The sequence below is a fragment of the Aythya ferina genome (assembly GCF_964211825.1).
Source record: "Aythya ferina genome assembly, chromosome: 5".
Classification (NCBI taxonomy): Eukaryota; Metazoa; Chordata; class Aves; order Anseriformes; family Anatidae; genus Aythya; species Aythya ferina.
The window spans coordinates 19,227,580-19,246,151 of NC_140301.1; the positions used below are offsets into that span (position 1 = coordinate 19,227,580).

Here is an 18,572-nt window from a genome sequence, read left to right on the forward strand (position 1 = left end):
ATTTTGGAAGTCATACAATGAACTAAAATTAACACTGTTCAGAAAGTCAAAATGTAGATAAGTAGGATTATGCTTTTCCTCCACTGAAAAATATTTCTGCTTTTAAATAAAACCTCTGGTTTTATCTATCTCATTATTTGCATTCATTGACAAAAAGTATGCTGTTATATAACAGATACCACGCATTAGTAATCCCACCGTGCACAGACAGTAGAGATATTCACTATGTCTTTTATTGCAAAGGTAAATTAGGTGAGGTCAGCCTCAAGGCGGAGGCTTAAAATTCACCATCTGTTGAAGGCTACAGCACTTACATGCCAGCACATTTATCATCTCCCTCTGAAGAAGAACCCTGCCTGAACCCAAACCCATACATAAGAAAGTAAAAAATCTAGGCTTTTTGACCTGGCTGCAAAGAACAGCCTGCAAGCTTCATCCCATCTTCCGACCTGCTGGACCAAAGTGTGTGCATGGCATCGTGCACAGCCTGTCCCTCTGTTCCCCCAGCACCTTCCCACAAAAGTTCACATTCAGTTCCACTCTTGGTATCATCCCAAAGGGAACTATGTCCAGTCTGGGGCCAGAGGTAGCTTGGCATATCCCATCCAAATTTAAAAGGGGAAAACATAAAATCATTGAAGGCTCACAGCACCCAAAACCCCACCACGCCTACTGGAACCTCTCACGGTTCCTTTTCAAATGAGTTCTCTCACTGTGGTGATAAATACAGAGAACAATAAAAACAAATTTTGCTGTGGTTCACTGGGGCTGCAGGCTGCTGATATAAAGATTTATGCATGGAGAAACAACAATCCCAAAGCAAAGCATTCATGTAAAACTCCGCAAAAAGGATTAATCTGACCTTGTACAGAGATGCTTTACCACCCTATTTGTCAAATGGCAGGATGCAGCCTAGCAGAGGCACACTGGAGAGGTACCTACCCTACAGCTATTCATAAATTACACCTGAAACAGCCCCAGAGGAGTTTTGATAAGAAGGGAGGTAAGGTGATGCCTTTCTGTCCAGCTACCACTGCTAATTTCCAACCCCAAAGAAAACTACGGGTAGTTTTGCAGCACTGACCTTTATAATCTACAAAGCCCATGACCTTCTTACAGGCTCCCATTAAAGGAGTAGAAAATGCAATTGCTGTGGTGTTTTCTGCAAAGCTGAGCATTGCCCTTCTGATATCACAGAGAGAAAAGTGTAGTAAAGGAGATCTGCTTTGTAACTCAATCCCCAGCAGAGCTGTACTAGACAGTTGACCCACTAGTTCCTATTCCCTTAATCCAGCACCAAACAAAGCCTCTTGACATCAGGGAACAGTTCTTGATTCTTCTATGTACATTGCGCATTGTTTAAATCATGTCTCCACTGCAGTTCACAAAGGAATAGATAACGGTTAACTGTATTTTCTTCCCAACAAACAAGGTGCTCTGGTTTCACAGGTGCTACAGACACTTGCCTCTCTGTATGATGACCAAGAATCACACGTTAATGCATAGGGTTGGGTTTTTTGTTTCCCCACTGCCTCTCCTTCCCAAATCTTAATAGTTCTATCACGTTGCTCAGATTGCCCATCTCTCCACGTTACAGGTAGCTGATCTTCTCATGCCCCTACCCCCCCAAAAAAGTGACCAAGTACAAAGAAAACCAACCTGCCATTACCTTGTTAGTCTCCTAACATTTTGCTATGAGATAAAACCATTATAACTTATGGTGAAACTGAGAATGCAGTGTTTAGCCCAATACCTAGAGCAATGCTCTTAGTGTGATGGGAATCTGTTGCACAAGGATACAATAAGCGCTCAGGGTGCCAGACCCTCTTCCCACTTAGCTAGTGTCAAAAGACTGCAGTTCTGCAGAGTATTAATCAAACCCTCTTTGACAAACAGCAAGAAAGGAGTAGGGAAACCCAAAAGCCAGCCGTCTCTCTGGAATAGTGACATGTTCCAAAACAGTTTTAAGATTCATGGCTTAGCAAATAATTTGCTGAGATCAAACAGCCTACACGTTAGCACAGCCTAGCTAAGAAACTTGACAAATACTTAAGCAGTCAGCTTGTGCTGTGTCCCGTTACGCACTGCCCACACTGTTAATCTCCAGCAAGCTACCTGGTGTTGGCCTGCAGCAGCTCCCAGCTGAAGAGAAAATAGACATGTATATATTTATGGGCAATCTTTCCTCTGTTACATCAACTGCAAGTTCAATACAATCAAGTATTTTGCTTTTTAATTAGGCTCAATTACCAAGTCCTCAATGATCAACTTGAATTTCAGTATTACATTTAACTTCTTAATTAAGAAGCACCTCAGGTAGCAGAAATCAGAGCGCATTCATATCAGACGAGAATTGTTGGGTCTCCCAAGAGAACTCCACCTTCATAGCCTGGGAGAACTTCTGTCTGCCCAGTCCTAACACGCACGGGTCTAAGTTTGCTCTGTAAGAAGAGCCCAGCTCTGGCAGCTAAAAGACAGAGTCTCTGGCATCACAGAGGTTGGCAATGACCTTCAAACAGCCCACAGCTGCCCAACTGTTGTATTTATCTTTTTATCGGCATTTAAAGCAAAGGCAGATTTTGACAAACTAAACAAAGTCAAACCTTTATCTACAAACTCACAGAGCTCCATTAAAGCCAAAAGAACTTCATGGATTTTCCAGCAGCCACACTTTACCAAGCTGCTTGAAAATGAAGAACTTGCCTTGAATTTAATATGTTTTGTAAAATGTCTGTTCTCTTATCATAGATTACACTCTACAGATTGAAATAACATCTACTAGATCACAGGAACCTGCTGCATTACTACAGATGGCATTGCTAAAACCTCCTGTCTTCCCTGCAGAAGTGTAGCATCCAATCACCTAACCAAATTAAATACACACAAATTTAGCTGCATTAAGTCGAGCACCAAAAGGCGTAACAGTCAGTGGTCCTGAATGCTAAAAATCACTGCCAAATTTACTGGAAGTTGTACACAGTCCACAATCTGGAAAAAAAAATCAAGCCACCTAGAGGAAGTTAGTGGAATACTTGCACTGGATTTTCAAGTTATTAAAGCAGGGCTCTCCTGGAGAACACTAACCCCTGTACAGGTCCTGTACCAGCTTGTAGGTACCAAACCTGGACAACATTGGCTTTCTTAGCACAGCAATAAACAAATAATCCCTAAATATTTTAAGTTTTCTAGAATAGCTTTTTTATTACCTAATGGTACATGACTTCAACAGCACAAAACTCATGCGGTACAGATTTATCAGCACTCAAAAAAGAAAAGAATAAGACTTTTCCACTTTTGAAAGCACAGGTATTTGATATATCACCGGTGCTCACAAGAAGTTTGATTTCACATTATCATCAACGGGCATCGTGATCTGGTATGTTAACAAATGTCTCACTTAGATTTATTTATTTTTAGATTTATTTATTTATTTTTATCCTTGATTCTTTATTTTCCCCAAGAAACTGAGAAAGGAGTGGAGAACAGAGAGAAAAGTGTGAATTGCATTGGCATTTTAGAGATGACTTCTCCTGTGGCCTGGAAGACTTGTTCAAAAAAAAAGTCAGGGCAAGAAATGAGAAATGACAGGAAAGTGCCAAGACTGTAACAACAACCAGGATTACAGTCAACAAAATCCCGCTGTATTGATCTGCTATATGAACTTCACAACAGAAGAGAAAGGGCAACTTACTCCCACCAATTTCCTCCACAGTAGATTCTACATCTCAGCACCAAAGGTTTTGCCAATGTTCAGTCTGAATTCTCCTTCTGTTAGTTCTGTACCATGGCTCCTACTTACCACCCCTTGTAGTGCCCTGAGTACTTCCTTTCTGCCCACAGTATAAAAAAAATTCTTGAACATTTATGGATATCCTGAGCCTCATCTCAGCCTTGCTGTGCATATTTAGCTTTTAATACCTCCTTGGAAGTAAAACTCTTTAGCCCCATGATCATTTTTTTGCAGCAGAAAAAATGCTAAATTTGCTCATAAACCGTAAAAAGGCAGTAATGTGTAACAGCAAACTTATGAACAGAAACTCCATTATGAAAATGACATGTAACTAAATTTGGCTCATCAGCTATTATTCTCTAAAAGCCTTAACAGTTAATCCATTGTGATTGTGACAAAGTTTTGCATGCCTTATGCCTGCTGAATACATTGTATAGCTCTGTTTATGTTTCAACCATATTCTTTATGAATATGCAGATATTCCTAGTGACCATTAAGGCTCAAAAGGAAGCTGGAGTAATTATTTCTAGGAAGATATACAACATATGCTGTTTTAATGCAGACTAACGGCATTTCATTTCAGTCTCACTGCTTTCAGTTGGAATCATCCAGTCTTACTGCCTCTGTGAGAGCCGAGAGGCTGTCCATTCCCAAGCCATGTACCACTGGATTGTAACTGGCATTTGGTGAAATTTCTAGGCATTTTCAATCTTTTTCCAAAAACTGACTCAAAAATCAACCACCATCAAGCATTAGCCAGGTTTCACGCTCACATCATGAGAGCAGGTGGGTAGAAGCCCACCCAGCAGGACCACAGATTACTCCAAATGGGAATGGCAAATACAAGTAATGGAAAGGCTCTTTCTCCCCAAATCTACCATCCCCAGGACATATCTCGCCATCTGGAGTTCCAGCACGAACAGCGTTTGGACAGCTCAGTGCCCTGAGAAGAACCAGGGAGCGGCACTACCTAGTCCCACACACTCTGCTTGGTGAGTGAGCAAGTCAGCAGGGCTGGCTTCACACCCCTGGTCACAATCAACATCTGGCTGACCCCAGCTGGGCACACCAACAGAGGTTCCCCCGATATGAGCAGGGCAAGTGACCCAAGCATGCTGCTCAGCTGACTTACAACAACCTAACGGGGAAACGATGACTGAAATTCTGCAGTTGCATTTGCAAACCTTGAGCTAACCTCACAAGGGGACCCTGGGACCTCTCCTGCTAATTATAAGAATAGATTTCCCTTATTTCCAGCAGCCTCAACAGCACTGCATGTGCAAGCGAAGGAAATGGTGAAGAGGCAGATGGCCAAGGAGACGAAGAAGGACAAGTCTGTATTTTATTAGTATTTAAATTATACTGTTGGTTTTCTGCCCAGCTTGCTGTTCCTGAACGTACTACACAGACATATCCTACACGTGCTACGCTGCTGCATCAGATCTGTATGGGTCAGTCTTGCAGCAGCTTAAAAAAAAAACAGAACAACTACAGCAAATCAGTTTTACCTGATCCTACACCTTTTAGCTCATTAAGTGCTCCTCCTGGGGCACCAGCATGTCTATAGCATCAAAGAAGCTCTTCCTACACGTTGTGTAGGCATCACCGACTTGCACAAACTAGCCTCCATTTCTTCACCTCCAGAGCTACATTGGTCTGAAGTTCAGGTAATTCAAATCTCTGAAGAGAAATGCCAGCACTGCTCTCTAATTTAAGAAGCAGTGTTAAGGTGGCTAAAACAGCAAACGAATGATTGGAAGAGTAAGCCCACCTGCTCCTTTGTTAAACCTATGGCTTTCTATCTGAGGAGATGAGAGATGAGATTTGTTAGGAGAAAAAAGAAAAAAAATCAAATGTCATGCTCAAATTGCCACAAATGTCTGAGCTGGCAAGGAGCACGCAAGGTTACCTGCCTTTGATGCTGAAATGGGAGTGTTCCCTTGCCTACCAGCTCTTGCAGGTGACCATAGGTCTGAGCAAAATCCCATAAACATCAGAAGTCAGTCTTATTATAAATCAGCCAATTAGCACATGGTTTTGCCTGTACGGAGAATGTAAGCTCTGGCAGAAAACACATTTCCTTGAAAGTAACTTCCAGGGAGCTGACCACAAGACGGTCTCATGCTCTGCTCTCCCTCTGCGAGGTTCATTGGGTTGCGTAACTGTCCTGGCAATCCGATGTGTAGCAAGGTAGCTGTCAGCTGCCTGGAATCCTTAACACAGCAGTAGGGCAAGATGAGGCCTGGTTTCTGGGTCCTGCTCTGAAACAGCTCTGATCCAGGCTTCTTTTCAATAAACATCAGAGTTGGTTAAATGCCGGGATGAGAGACTTTGTTCCTGGGTTTCTGATTAGCTACAACCAGACCTGTGTATCCTTGTGTTTTCCCAATCTTTGTGGCTACAGCCACAGCAGCAAGTGTCACAATTTCCCTGATTTTGCTACTCAGATCCCTAAGCTAACACAAGCTGATGTTCTGAGCTGGAGTAAGAAGCTACTGTTTGGTCTGTAGCATAAAATTACTAAGATGAAGTCATTCACGGGCTATTTCTTTCCCATTTAGTTGCTTTGAAATAAATTCCCTGTCACCACTAGAGTTTCAGCTGTCAGTTCCCTGATTGGATCCAGTGACACTACTGAAAACAGTAGGGTTTTTATTCTCCTTTTCTTCCCACTCATTAACTTTTTCCTCATTTTCTTTATTGCTATTTCACTTACAGATGAGCTGGCTGAAGTTCAGAAAACTCTCAGCAGCACAGTAGAAAACATCACGGGCACTCATTTTCCCCTTGGACTATTCCATAAATAAAAGCCTTTTGATGTCTGGATGTTCATTCAGATACACGCTATCAGCTCGTTCCACAGCCAGTCCCCACCTAATACCAAGGTTTAATTCTGATCTTATTCACACCAGCAACTGCGATGAACTCCTCACTTATTAACATGAGGTTCTCGTTTCAGTGAAGCTGAGCACGTAGATCTACCTGTTAATGATCAGTGAGAAGGGGAAAGAAAATAATCATTCCTTCAGCTTTTCTGGGGTGGGGGGTGTCAAGCTTATTCACAAATGAGGGGGGAACAAGGCATATCTAAGACAACTTCTTGCTTATCTAAGTCAGGATTTGATGGGATGTGCCCAGCTTTGGTGCTTCACGAGAAGACAGGGAGAGAGGAGTTGGCATTTTGTCTGTCTCAAACCCGTTTCCCTTTCTAACACACTCCAAACAACGTGTGGTGAAGAATCACCTACATCAGCTTAAGGCCTTTGGGGGGCAGACTCATCCTCTACCTCTTCTGACAGGCTTATTGGCCACTTTGCATGTGCCAACCAGGAGCAAAAGAACACGTGCTTTGTGCCAAATCCCGGGGGAAAAAAAAAAAAAAAACACAGCACAAAATGAGAGGACAAAATAAAGAACCGCCTACAAATCATGCCTCCTTCCAGAACAAGGGTTATTGTTTAAGACTCAAGTGTCTTCAAATGTGGTATCCATACGTGTGTGCTCTCACAACCAAACAGACACAATTTCCTGGGCTTTAGACAATCTGGGTTTGCTTCATGGCTCTCCCACAACCTCCCAGTGCAACCTGTGCAAGGCACTTAGCTTCTCTATGCTGCAGCTCCCCATCTGTCTAATGAGGGTAATAATACTTTCCATTTGTCTTATCTATTTAGCTGGTAAGCTCTACTGGGCAGGGACCGCTTCTTACCAGGAGATTATCCAGAATGCATGCACCAGTGTCCTGATCTCATGGGCTGCCTGCAGGGGATACTGTAAAGCAGGTAATAAATAATGTAATCCATCATGATTTAACAGCGAGAGTTGGGATTTTTTAACCTGGGCTATCCATGGAATAATGGCTTCTCACCGTGCATGCATACCAATATACGTCATGTATGAAAGACAGAGCTAAACACATACAAAAGACAGAACTCAGGCAATTTAGGCCCTCAAATACAGATCCTAAGCAATTAACCTAATGGACAATCTTAACACAGACACTTAAGGGTCAGCCAGGTCAATGTTTGAGCATGGAAGAGAAAAAGGGCTAACGAGGCATGAGTTTCTCTATCACAGAGCAACAGCATGGGCACACGTACATACAGGGGCTGCCTAAAGGGGATGTCAGTACTAGGATCCCAGTGCTCATCATAACCGAGCACGCGCGAGTAGCGCAGCAAGCTGGTGCTGTCTCCTTCCACAAGCACCTGCCCCCAGCTGAGAAGCATGAGCATTGCACTCAGGTTCCAAGCACGCAGGCTGCAACTCCTTGCCGAAATCCCCAAAGCTGAGGATAAAGGCTGAGGGCTGTGCTGGGTATTGGAACTACAAGACATTTGCAAAAGGGAAGGAAATAAAAACAGATTCCTGATTTTGTTTCAAGGTAACGTCTAGAGATTTGCAGTACAGCTAGATGACCCCGTAGGGTATGTTCGTTACTTATGAAAAAGATCAGCAAACTCAATAACCTAACTTTCTCAAGTCAGACTCTTAGGTTATTACCTGCCATCTGTTCAGGACAGTGACCCAACCCATCAGAACAAAGCTGTCATTTTCTAATTAGAGCAGTATCTGAAGCACAGACACTTCTGTTGTATGATCTTGAGCAACCAGAATAGCAGAAATGTCAAAGGAATCTTACTGAAGCAAGAAAGCATTGCTCGCCTGCTTCCCTCAACTTGCATCTGCATTCAGACGCAAGATTATACACACCAGGTTGTATGCTTACTTCATGAAATGCTAGTTGCTCTGATTTCCCTAGGGAAATTCAATGATGGAAAAGTTTATCTTCCTTCACGTTGGATCTGGCGCAAATAAGAATCATTGTAAATACCTATTCTTTGTTCAGTGAGATCTTAGAAGGACAGCTGCACAATTCACCTCATCTGCATATTTCTGCAGAACGCATAGGATGGTTGAGGTTTCCTTTTCATTCTTCGTTCATGCTCCATTTTAGATTTTCATATTATTTGATTCTTCTGAATGCAGAGAGATAGGAATGGGCCTGTTCCTTAAAAGATTAACGAGGTATTGTCCTGGCTATACAATGTCATTGAACAAAGAATATCTGCCAGCTCCCTTCTTGGTGGACACCAGATAAGTCCTTTCAAGCCAGCCTAAAGCTTTACAGCTTTACTATCTAAACACTTCCCAGGGTTTATGTGGTTCATTCCTAACTATTACACCCAGCTATTCATAAATTTCATTTACATATTAAAGTTTACTTGTTTTCGACCTCCTTTCTCCACCAGTCCCCTGCTACTCAGAACACTTCGTTTGTCCTCCTTCCTTTCAAAACTGTTGGCAAATCTGGGAGGTAAGCAATTCTTGTAATTTATACCTAACATCACAGCAGCCCAGTACCAAAGAGTTCACAGGTTTGCAGCGACAACCTAAAGGGAATGCCAGAGAACACAAAGGTAGAGGATTAGAGTCTCATCTGTTCTGCAAACTAGTGTATGAAATATAGACAGACTGAAATGTCTCCTTGACACTGCTCATTTCCTATTCACTCAAGCAGACTCCTTAAGGAAATCCGACCCCTTTCCTTAAGGATATCTGATCCCTTAACACATCATCAACCTGGAGCACTGCTCATAAGGTAACACCAAACACACACTGATCCTGCTATGTCCAGTCTTCTGCTCCTCCAATGCAGGTGGGTCGTTCTTGCAGTTCTTCCCCTGCTTCACCCCAGTCCGTTTTTGGAGCCCCACGCTGCTCTGTGCCTCTTGCAAAACTTACAACTTCTTCCTCCAAACCACCTATCCCAACACCAGCAGCATTCAAACATTCTCAACCACATCCTTCTCCCAACCTGTAACCACATCATCCTTTTCCTCTTTATTCTGCTTTTAGGAAGCTGAACAAGAGATGCTCACATTGCACAGGAAAATTGCCTTCCCAGTCCTTGCAGGTCTATGACTACTGCCGTTCTGTCATTAGCACAGGGTGCACTACAGGAGGTAACAGCACGTGGAGGCCCAGATTGGTTAAACCAGGTGGGTCCCACGTAGCCCATACGCTTATAAAGTCATAACTGTCTTTAAGGAGATCTAGAGAGCAGGATTTCAGAGCAGGAGGTGACGGGAACACAGTATGTACAGGGCATCTGAAGGATCAGATGACATTCAAATAATCTTTATTGATGTCTGCAGTCATATCGAACACCCCTGACTTTCTCTCACACTACTGAGCAGAGGACAGAGGGAGGGCAATGAAACCTACTGCTCGCTCAGAGATACACAGAGATGTTCTGCTCACTGCAGCAACGTTTGATCTTGTGTATATAGGTGATAACTTGAGTATTTGCCATCACAGAACTCCAGCTTGTTTTATTCCATCTCGTTTTGGTTTTGTCCATTTGAAATCTCACTTCAGACTATTGCATAAAGCTTAGTAAAGCATGCAAGGGACACAACTTCCTACCTTTTACTTCTTGCTTTCATTTTGGCACTTAGTTAATAGTTTTTCACTGGTTTTAAGCCCATCACAAATTTATTTCAACTGCCTGCAGACTTTGTATCACTGCCGTCCAACCCAGTTCCACAAGTTTGGCTTAGCACTTGAATCTTAACTGATCTATTGCTGGAGCTAGCCAAACACTAAAGGGTGAGAGCAAATTAGGATAATCAAATAACATTATCTAGCGCAACAGAATATACTACCCATACCATCAAGTAGCCTCCTTCCATCAGCTCATCTTAAGCATATGTATGTGGCCAGACTTCAGTTTGTCTGTCCAGATACTATCAAAGCTCCTGTTTACAAATGGAAGAAAAATTTAGGAAGAATAGTTTCTAAGTTAAGAAAAGTTAGCTAAACCAAACACTGCGTAAGAAGACTTGGCACTGACATCACACACAGGCAAGACAATTTACTGTTGAGCTGCTTCACACTTGTAGTAATATCTTCTGGAGATGGACTAAAATTAACAGGCTTCCCAGTGAAGTAGTCACTGCACCAAGCCTGTCTGAATTTAAAAAGCGATTGGACTGTGCACTTAGTAACATGGCCTAAACTTTTGGGCAGACCTGTGCGGTACCAGGAGTTGGACTTGATGATCCTTATGGGTCCCTTCCAACTCAGGATATTTTATGATTCTATGAAATAGGAATTCAGTTCAAATAGTAAACTTAGTTACTACCAGGAACAAAACTAGATGTTAAGTTGTGGCCTGGGATATACAGAAAGGAGTATAAGGACTTGATCCCACAGTGGCTGTTAAACACAACCCAAGTCAAATACACACAGGGTTGCCAAAGCTTAGTGGCTTTCCCTTTTTAACTTAGTAAATCTTATATCCCAGCTATAATGAAACAGTCCCCTGAAAAAGCTGTAGAGGGCATTCTCAGAGATGCTTAACAAAAAACAAGCACACATATTTTTAGGAAGAGGTGTTTTTTTTGTTGTTTGTTTGTTTTTTGTTTTTTTTTTTTTTTTGTCAGAAAAGTGTTGGGAATACCAATGAAAATAGAAAAGAATGAGAGGATGTGGCAACCACACCCAGAACAGCATTTGTTCGATATTCAGCAAGTTCTTTCATTCAAGCATTTATTTCGGTATCTACACTACCTCGAAAAACAAGAGTTGGCCAAAACCAAATGCATCAGCCCTGAACTTAATAGCACTATTTCAAACACAAGTTAAGTAGATACACCAGTTCAGGAGAAGGACAATGAAGGACAAACCTACGTAATAAAGCTTTGCTCCCAGGAACAGAAGATCCTACTACCACTATCCATATTCCTTCCAAACAGACTGGAGATAGGCTAGAGAGAGGAACTCACATGAACTCAAAAACCTCAGTGGTATTGACTGCATGTCTTGAGTCATTCTTTAGCTTTTTGCTCTCAGGGGAGCAAAACGAGTATGTGAAAGAGTGATGAACAGTCTTTTTACAAAGCAATCACCAGCTCACCAAACTAAACTCCAGCTTCACTTCACTCTGAGATTTGGTGAGCCTCACTGTGAGTTATTGGACTGGAGCAGGAAGGCCACCCCACTCACTTCCCATTCTTTACCTGAACATGACCAAAAAGTATAAACTAACTCCAAGTATGTGGCTTCACTACTGTAACGTCAGCCCAGCACTGAGTGTCATCAAACCACATTTTGATAAAATGCACCAGCTATATGGCTCAAGCCTCTGTTAAATTATGGACAGCTGGCACCTTATTAATCTTTGATTTCACAGCAATCTTCTCATGCTGGCAACTTTGCTTCCTGACATCTCAGTGTTTTGAGAGTTAATGATTGGCAAAGCAAACATTGCAAGTTTAAAGGACTTCATTTCCAATTTAAGCCAAAAACAACCCATCTCTTCACAACGTTTCCTGCCTACATTGAACTTTCTGCCCAGGACTTCACATCATCAGTCCCAGTACAGTAGACATTAGGAGTAGATAGCTACCACAGCTAAGTAAGCAACAATTCAAGAGTACACTGCAAAAGCTGTCTTCACAAATCTCCCCCTCTTCTCTGAAAAGTTCAAAGAAACCCACACAACCACCAGCCCTTTCCCTTCTGGCAAGTCTCATGCTCCAAGGACAGGTTAAAAGCATGGTCAGAAATGACCTAGCAACTTCTGAGAGCTACCAAAGACTGAATCCAACACAACTCGCCCCTCTTCCATGTCAAGTGGGCAACTTCTGTAGAAATACAGGGCACTGTAACATGCCTTGGAATAACACTGGGGTCTTAAGACAGCAATCACTGCAAAAGCATAGCGGCTTAATACTTACACTCAGCAGGAGGCACTTGTTTTCTTTGATGGCACCTATGCAGCCCACGAAGCCAATGATCATGACAAAAGTCCCTGTGACGATCAGTAGGTTGGCAGCCGACAGGGACGGGAAAGAAGAGGAGAGGGTGGCAAAGTTCCCTTGGGTAACAGCCAGCCAGATGCCCACTCCAAGGATTCCACAGCCTCCCAACTGGAAAAATAAAGACAAACAAAGAAGCTTAGTTATTGCATCAAAGTAACCCCAGATGTTCATCCGTATTGATTTGGCAGTGGTATGATGACTGCTTCTTAGCCATGCCTAAGAAAAAATGGTCTTTAGTGACAGCACTTTCAGTCTAAAGTACAGAAAGCAGACGAAGGAGAAAGAAAAACATTTTACTGAGGGGAAACTCAGCAGTAAGATAATATACTCAAAAAATCGCTCACATTTCCTAACTCTAAGCCACAGTTTCAAATACCAGGTCTCCAGTGAAAAAGCACACACTCACTAAAAGAGACATTCCCAGTGGCTCGGATCTCAAAGGGGCTGAAACAATCCATATCCCAGTTAGGTACCTCACAGAGCTGCCCAGAATGGCTGAAGCAGTTTGGATCTCCTGCTCCTCCCATCCCAACACATCGTCTCCTGTCTCTGGCACTTGCTAAAAGTCAATCTTGCTACAGCATCCCCTGGTAGGACACCTCACACCTCTTCCCAATTCCTCACCAAGGTCAAGGCTCCCTTGGGCATTCAGAACGTAAAAGAGCCAGAGAAGGAGGAAGAGTTCTCCTCTAACATTACAGAAATTAATAGATGCTTACTGCTAATGTGGCCACTGGTTTGGCAATTCAATCCTCAGAAGAGGACTTTGCTGCTTTAGGAAAGACTTGAAAGGGGAACAGTATTAACGTACTGTACTGGCTCCTCAGGCATGGGAGCAAGAAGGGAGCATTAGCAGCACAGGCAGAGCCACCACCACAAAAACATAGAATTTACAATTATTATATACACAAGGAACTTAAAAAAATGCAAACATTTATAAGCCTGCTGCTTATAATTGAGAGAAAGCTTGCAGAATTGTAACAATCTGAGTAAAGCTGAGCAATTAAATAGAATTAAACCAAAGGGGATTTTGCATTATTATACAGTCACACAGCAGAGCATCACTTAGGTTTCTTTCTTTCCTTCTCTCTCCTTAAAATAACCAATTTTTATTGAGTTTTATAATTGCACTTTATTATCCAAATCAATTAAAGGCTAGGAAAGAAATTGTGTTCATAGAGTGGTAAGCCAGACATAGGAGCATATCAATTAAATGTCTGCATAAAGTGCATGAACGTAAGGCAGATCCCGAATCAGAAGAGGAAAGAGACAGAGCTAATCCTGGGGCAGAGCTAAGCCTCAGAAATGAAACACAGAAGAGAAGCACAAAAGCCAAAGCAATTTCTTAGTACTAATTGCTAAGGTTGCCTCTGCATGATACTGAATTCCCCCTCCATAGGAGACCAGAAAGGTGGCTGTGTCTCAAGGCACAACTGCTTGTCCCAGTTGTAAACCAGTTTATTTTGTTCAGAATTACAGTGTCAAACTGTACCTCATCATCAAGTACCTGCACTGGGAGAAAGCAGACTCCAAGACCCACGGACTCGAACCACCCCATTAAGCAGCCTGTTCATATACAGGCATCCTGCATCACCCTTTTGCAAAGTGCCCTCCATAAACACCCAGGAGGGACAGTCCCACGTGTGCCATGACCACATACACTGAAGTACCTTCCCTCTGTGCCCACTTACGGAGCGTGATCTTTACAATGGTCTAAAATGATTGAAGAATAGCTAGAGGAGAGGTAGGGGGAAAATACTTTAAAAAGGTATCCCACAGGGAATTGTTTAGGGCACCCAAGGGGATATTAACAAGGAAAAAGTGGGAAGAAATTTGCTATGGATTCCCTAAAAAGTAACTAAAACTCTGAAGGTTACCTGGACAATAGAAGAGGATCTAAGGAGAGGTGGCAGATACCCGAGTTAAACCCGAAGACCAAGAGATGGCTTGCATAAAACAGTGCAGGTCTGGTTATACTCACTTAGATCAGGGCTGAACATTTCAAACACCAATTTTCCTTCGGTTAATTCACCAAAACCTGAAAAGCACAGGGACCTCTTGAGCACCATCTGGCTCCAACTGGATTTCACAATGGGATTCTTAGGCAATGGCAGCACTTCAGCCCCGTTCCTTTTCCAGTACTTGAAGGTCCCCTTGTATTCCTTGAATAAAACCATTAAGCTGCCATGTAATGTCCTGGGAAACGAAGGCTGCCTTTAATATTTGTCTACATGGTTCTTTAAACCTCCCTTTCCACCAAGGACCGAAGCACCCCTGCAAATTTCCGGCCACTGAACATAACAACATTCAAGCACCTGGTTAAGGAATGCAGCAGGGAACCCAAGACCCACCATGACATCCATAGGAACCCACAGGAGCAGACTATTTTCTTTTCCCAAACAGCACGTGGCTGCCTTTCCCCCCATTCCTGAACAGTGACAATTCCCAGTTCCAATCCCAGCGATCGCCAGAATCCCATTTATTTATTCCAGGTATCTCAAACTCTTGTGGTTGGTTCTGTGCTGCCTGCTTTGATTTCCCTGCCTTGATACCTGAGGAGCTGTTAAGTTACAGACAATTTTACTTCATTACCATGTTCCCTTTCCTCTGTTTTTACTTCCCCTACACCATCCCCACCCCCTGTTTGTGCCAAGGAGGCAGAAGAAGAGTGATGAGATGTTAAATCCTGACAGCTTTCAGGCTTTGCTGAGATGTGAAATTAAACAAACACAAAACCATTAACAGGGCTACTCTTGGAAATGCAGGGGCTTCTTTGCAAGCAGCCAAGCTGTCACAGTTAGAAGAGGCACTAAATATTAAAACAAAAAGTTTAGCAAGAAGACTACAGCTCGAAGCTGATCTACTGGCGACCAAATACAAGTCTGTATTGACTCCACGTGGCAAGTTCAAGGTTGACTACAAAAAAAAAAAAAAAACAAAAAAAACCACCAACCACAAACAACAACAACAAAACACCTCAAAGATGTCAGGCTGCTGAAAACAATATTTTTTTTAATCCCTTGTGAAATGTTTAACATGGTATTTGCCTAATTGTTCATGATATTCTACTCTGGGGAGCTAGGCAACCTGGCAAAATTTAAAGCAGAATGCAGATCCCTTTAACATTTATTTTTTTCCAGTAAGTGTTGCATTTTTTTTGTAAAATCTTTTGTTATTGTGCCAAAACACTGTGGCACCAGAAGGGATGGTTTCCTAGCCCTAAGTCTTAAGAGATTTGAGTGAAGTGTCTGTTCCAGGACAGCTCCTGGTGTAAATCTGGAACAGGCTGCTCAATACGTCCGTGCCTCGGTCGCGACACACCGAGTACAAAGACATGACCGGTGGGTTCCTTGCAAGCCCTGGACTTTGCAGTTGGCTGTGGAAGCAGTGCTTTATTCTGCTCAACATAAATTGCTCCCAGGCAGGGTCAAGCAGTAAAGCTGGTGGCTTATTCTAAAAGCACAGATTCAGTTCATCTCTCCCCCCAGAGACACACAGACATGTGTACACTCACTCTCTTGGCAGAAAAGCTGCCTACAGAATTAGATCCTCCAAATTGTTCTAATGGGCTAGAAAATAAATTATTCAGACTTCAGAGCATGCACTCAGAATTGATCTTACAATATTGTAAACAAAGTAATCCCAAACAGCCCCAGATATATGCGTGTTGTCGGACAAAATAATTCAGAAGCTACAGCTACACGCTTAAAATACTGCAGGAGAAATTGCCTCATTGTTCACGATAATGGTGTTGGTGTCTTTAAGTGTTTTTTTTATTGGTTTTATTACATACAAAATGCATCTAATCAAGGCTTCTCATATTGTATCTGATTGGGATCTACCCATCATACTTCCTCTTTTTAATAATTCCTTTTGTATTAAAAAAATCCACCAATAACAGAACCCAAGTATAAGGTACAGCCGATAGTTTTGTACTCACAGTAATTAATTTACTTAGAGGTTTCTCTCCCAGCCTCCACAGATTTAAACAAAAAGGGCCTTCTCAATCCCACTTGCTATGCAGTTCCTCTTGGGTGAATGTGCCTCCCCCTCCTTTAACTATGAAATAAGAGGATGCAATGAAAAAATCAACATCAAAGTATTAACAGCAGTGATGGGAACATCATCCGGCAGATGTTCTTGTAATGTAAGGTGGACTTAAATTACTGTTCCTTGTAGCTGGATACATGTCAGGTGGAAATGGAATACGTATATACGTTGACAGGATGTAATGAATCTTACATGCCCCAAGCAGAAGCTCACGTGCTGCTGTGGGCACCGCGGCTTTCTCTATGCACACATGCAAGCAGCCTCTCCTCGTGGCTGCTGCCTCTCTTGGCTAGGAGGACCAAGAGCTAGGTGGTGGCTGGTAGCCACTTCTGGCCAACACCCTCAGGCCAGCACTTTGTGGCCTTTAGACTCTGAAGAATCTCCTCGACAACAGCACACAACGCGTTTCTCTTGCTAGTTGGAGGCCTGAAACTTAACAAGTGTAAGAGGCAAGGATATTATAAAAGTTTTTTAACTTTTATAATAAAAAAATTTATAATAAAAAAATAAAAAAATATATAAAATTGGAGGCTTTGCGCCTCCAATTTTGGAAAGTTAAGTGGAGTAGTGAATGGGGAGCTGAAGCACATTTCTGCCCTTAGGATAATTAGGCTCTAGAGCTCTGCAGCAGAGACGAAGAAAATGTGCAAATATCATCCAAAGCGGCCATGATCTGAGCTACCCTTTTGGCAATAATTTGAAAAGAATTAGAATGAAATTAGTTAGTGGGGATGACATTCCTGGGAGTGAAGAGACTGAACAGCAGCAGCCCCTAAAATCCAATACGGGATGAGAAAGGGGAATAGAGAATGATAATTTATTTTTCTTGAGATTAAAAAAGCTAGCGCTCATTTGGTCTGCAGGTTTAAAACCAATTAAAGCAAGTACTTTTTCAGGAAACATTTAATTGTATTTTGGAACTCACTGCCACAGTTTTGTGGATATCAAAATATAAGCAGGTTCAAGGAGGGATTACACAAATCAAAGGAGGGCAAAGTGCCCTAGCTTTTATTAAAAACAATAGTTTGGATGCAACCCCTGCAGACGAAGGCCTTAAGCTGTAAATTGAAGCAGCTGAGAAAAGCGTCCTTTATTATCTGTCCTTTCTTCTTACGTTCTGTTGCAGCATCCCTGAACAGCCACGACCCTAAATAGAGTACTTGGCTAGATGCATCTTTGTCAACATGATGGGCATCTGTGTGGTTCTCCTCACGTTGTTCTCCTCTCCTCCCTAGTTTCAATGTTACTTGCAATTTGAGGTTTTTTTCCTTGCTTGGCATCAGCCTGTTTTCGGAGACAGGTTTAGAGCTATAGACACCAGTTAATTCCCTGTTTCTCCTCACCTATATGTCATGCTCTTGCTTTTGTGTCAATGAGAGCAGATCTTATTCAAACCAAAACTAACAAAGCTGTCCCGTAATTAGCAACAACGTCAAAATGTCTTCCTCCTCCTCAGACCCACTGGACCTACTGAGGCTGTATTTTAATTCCAGTGGGCACAGTGACCCTAACTGGACCCTCCTTACACTACTTGTCCAACCTGGAACAAGGCCTACTAACTCTACGCACCCACTCTACTTGATTTGTTGTGTGATTTGAGTCAGAACGGTTGTGGCAAAGACCTACAACTTATACCACAAGCAACAGACTCCTGCATTTGTGCCATCAACAGCTAAACTACAAGCAACACAGTGCTTAAGCTGTGGTACATAAAATAAAAAAGGATCAAGTTATTTGGCTGCATTTTGAACCAGAATAAAGATTCCTCCACATCCGCTCCTCACACACACGTGCTCCCTTCTCCTCTCACAGCCACGGCCCAGGTTGTCAGCATTGCTTAAGGAACTGGGACGGCCACCAGCCACTTCTCAGCTGTCAGCACTCCAGAGCACTTGAGCTGTCTCGTAATTTATGTCAATAACAATCAATGAGAGCTGGGTTTCCAGATCCCCTAGATCATAGCA

The 18,572-nt window shown here is 42.5% G+C and overlaps 1 protein-coding gene across 12 annotated transcripts in view; it reads right to left on the bottom strand.

Moving 5' to 3' along the window:
- The window catches only part of TSPAN4 (tetraspanin 4), a 404,986-nt gene that overhangs the window by 52,324 nt on the left and 334,090 nt on the right, over positions 1-18,572 (bottom strand). For all 12 annotated transcript variants that reach the window (XM_084521103.1, XM_084521101.1, XM_084521098.1 and 9 more), the window contains one exon: positions 12,475-12,666. In XM_084521103.1, the coding sequence (XP_084377229.1) occupies positions 12,475-12,666 (192 nt within the window). The remainder of the gene's footprint in view (positions 1-12,474; positions 12,667-18,572) is intronic.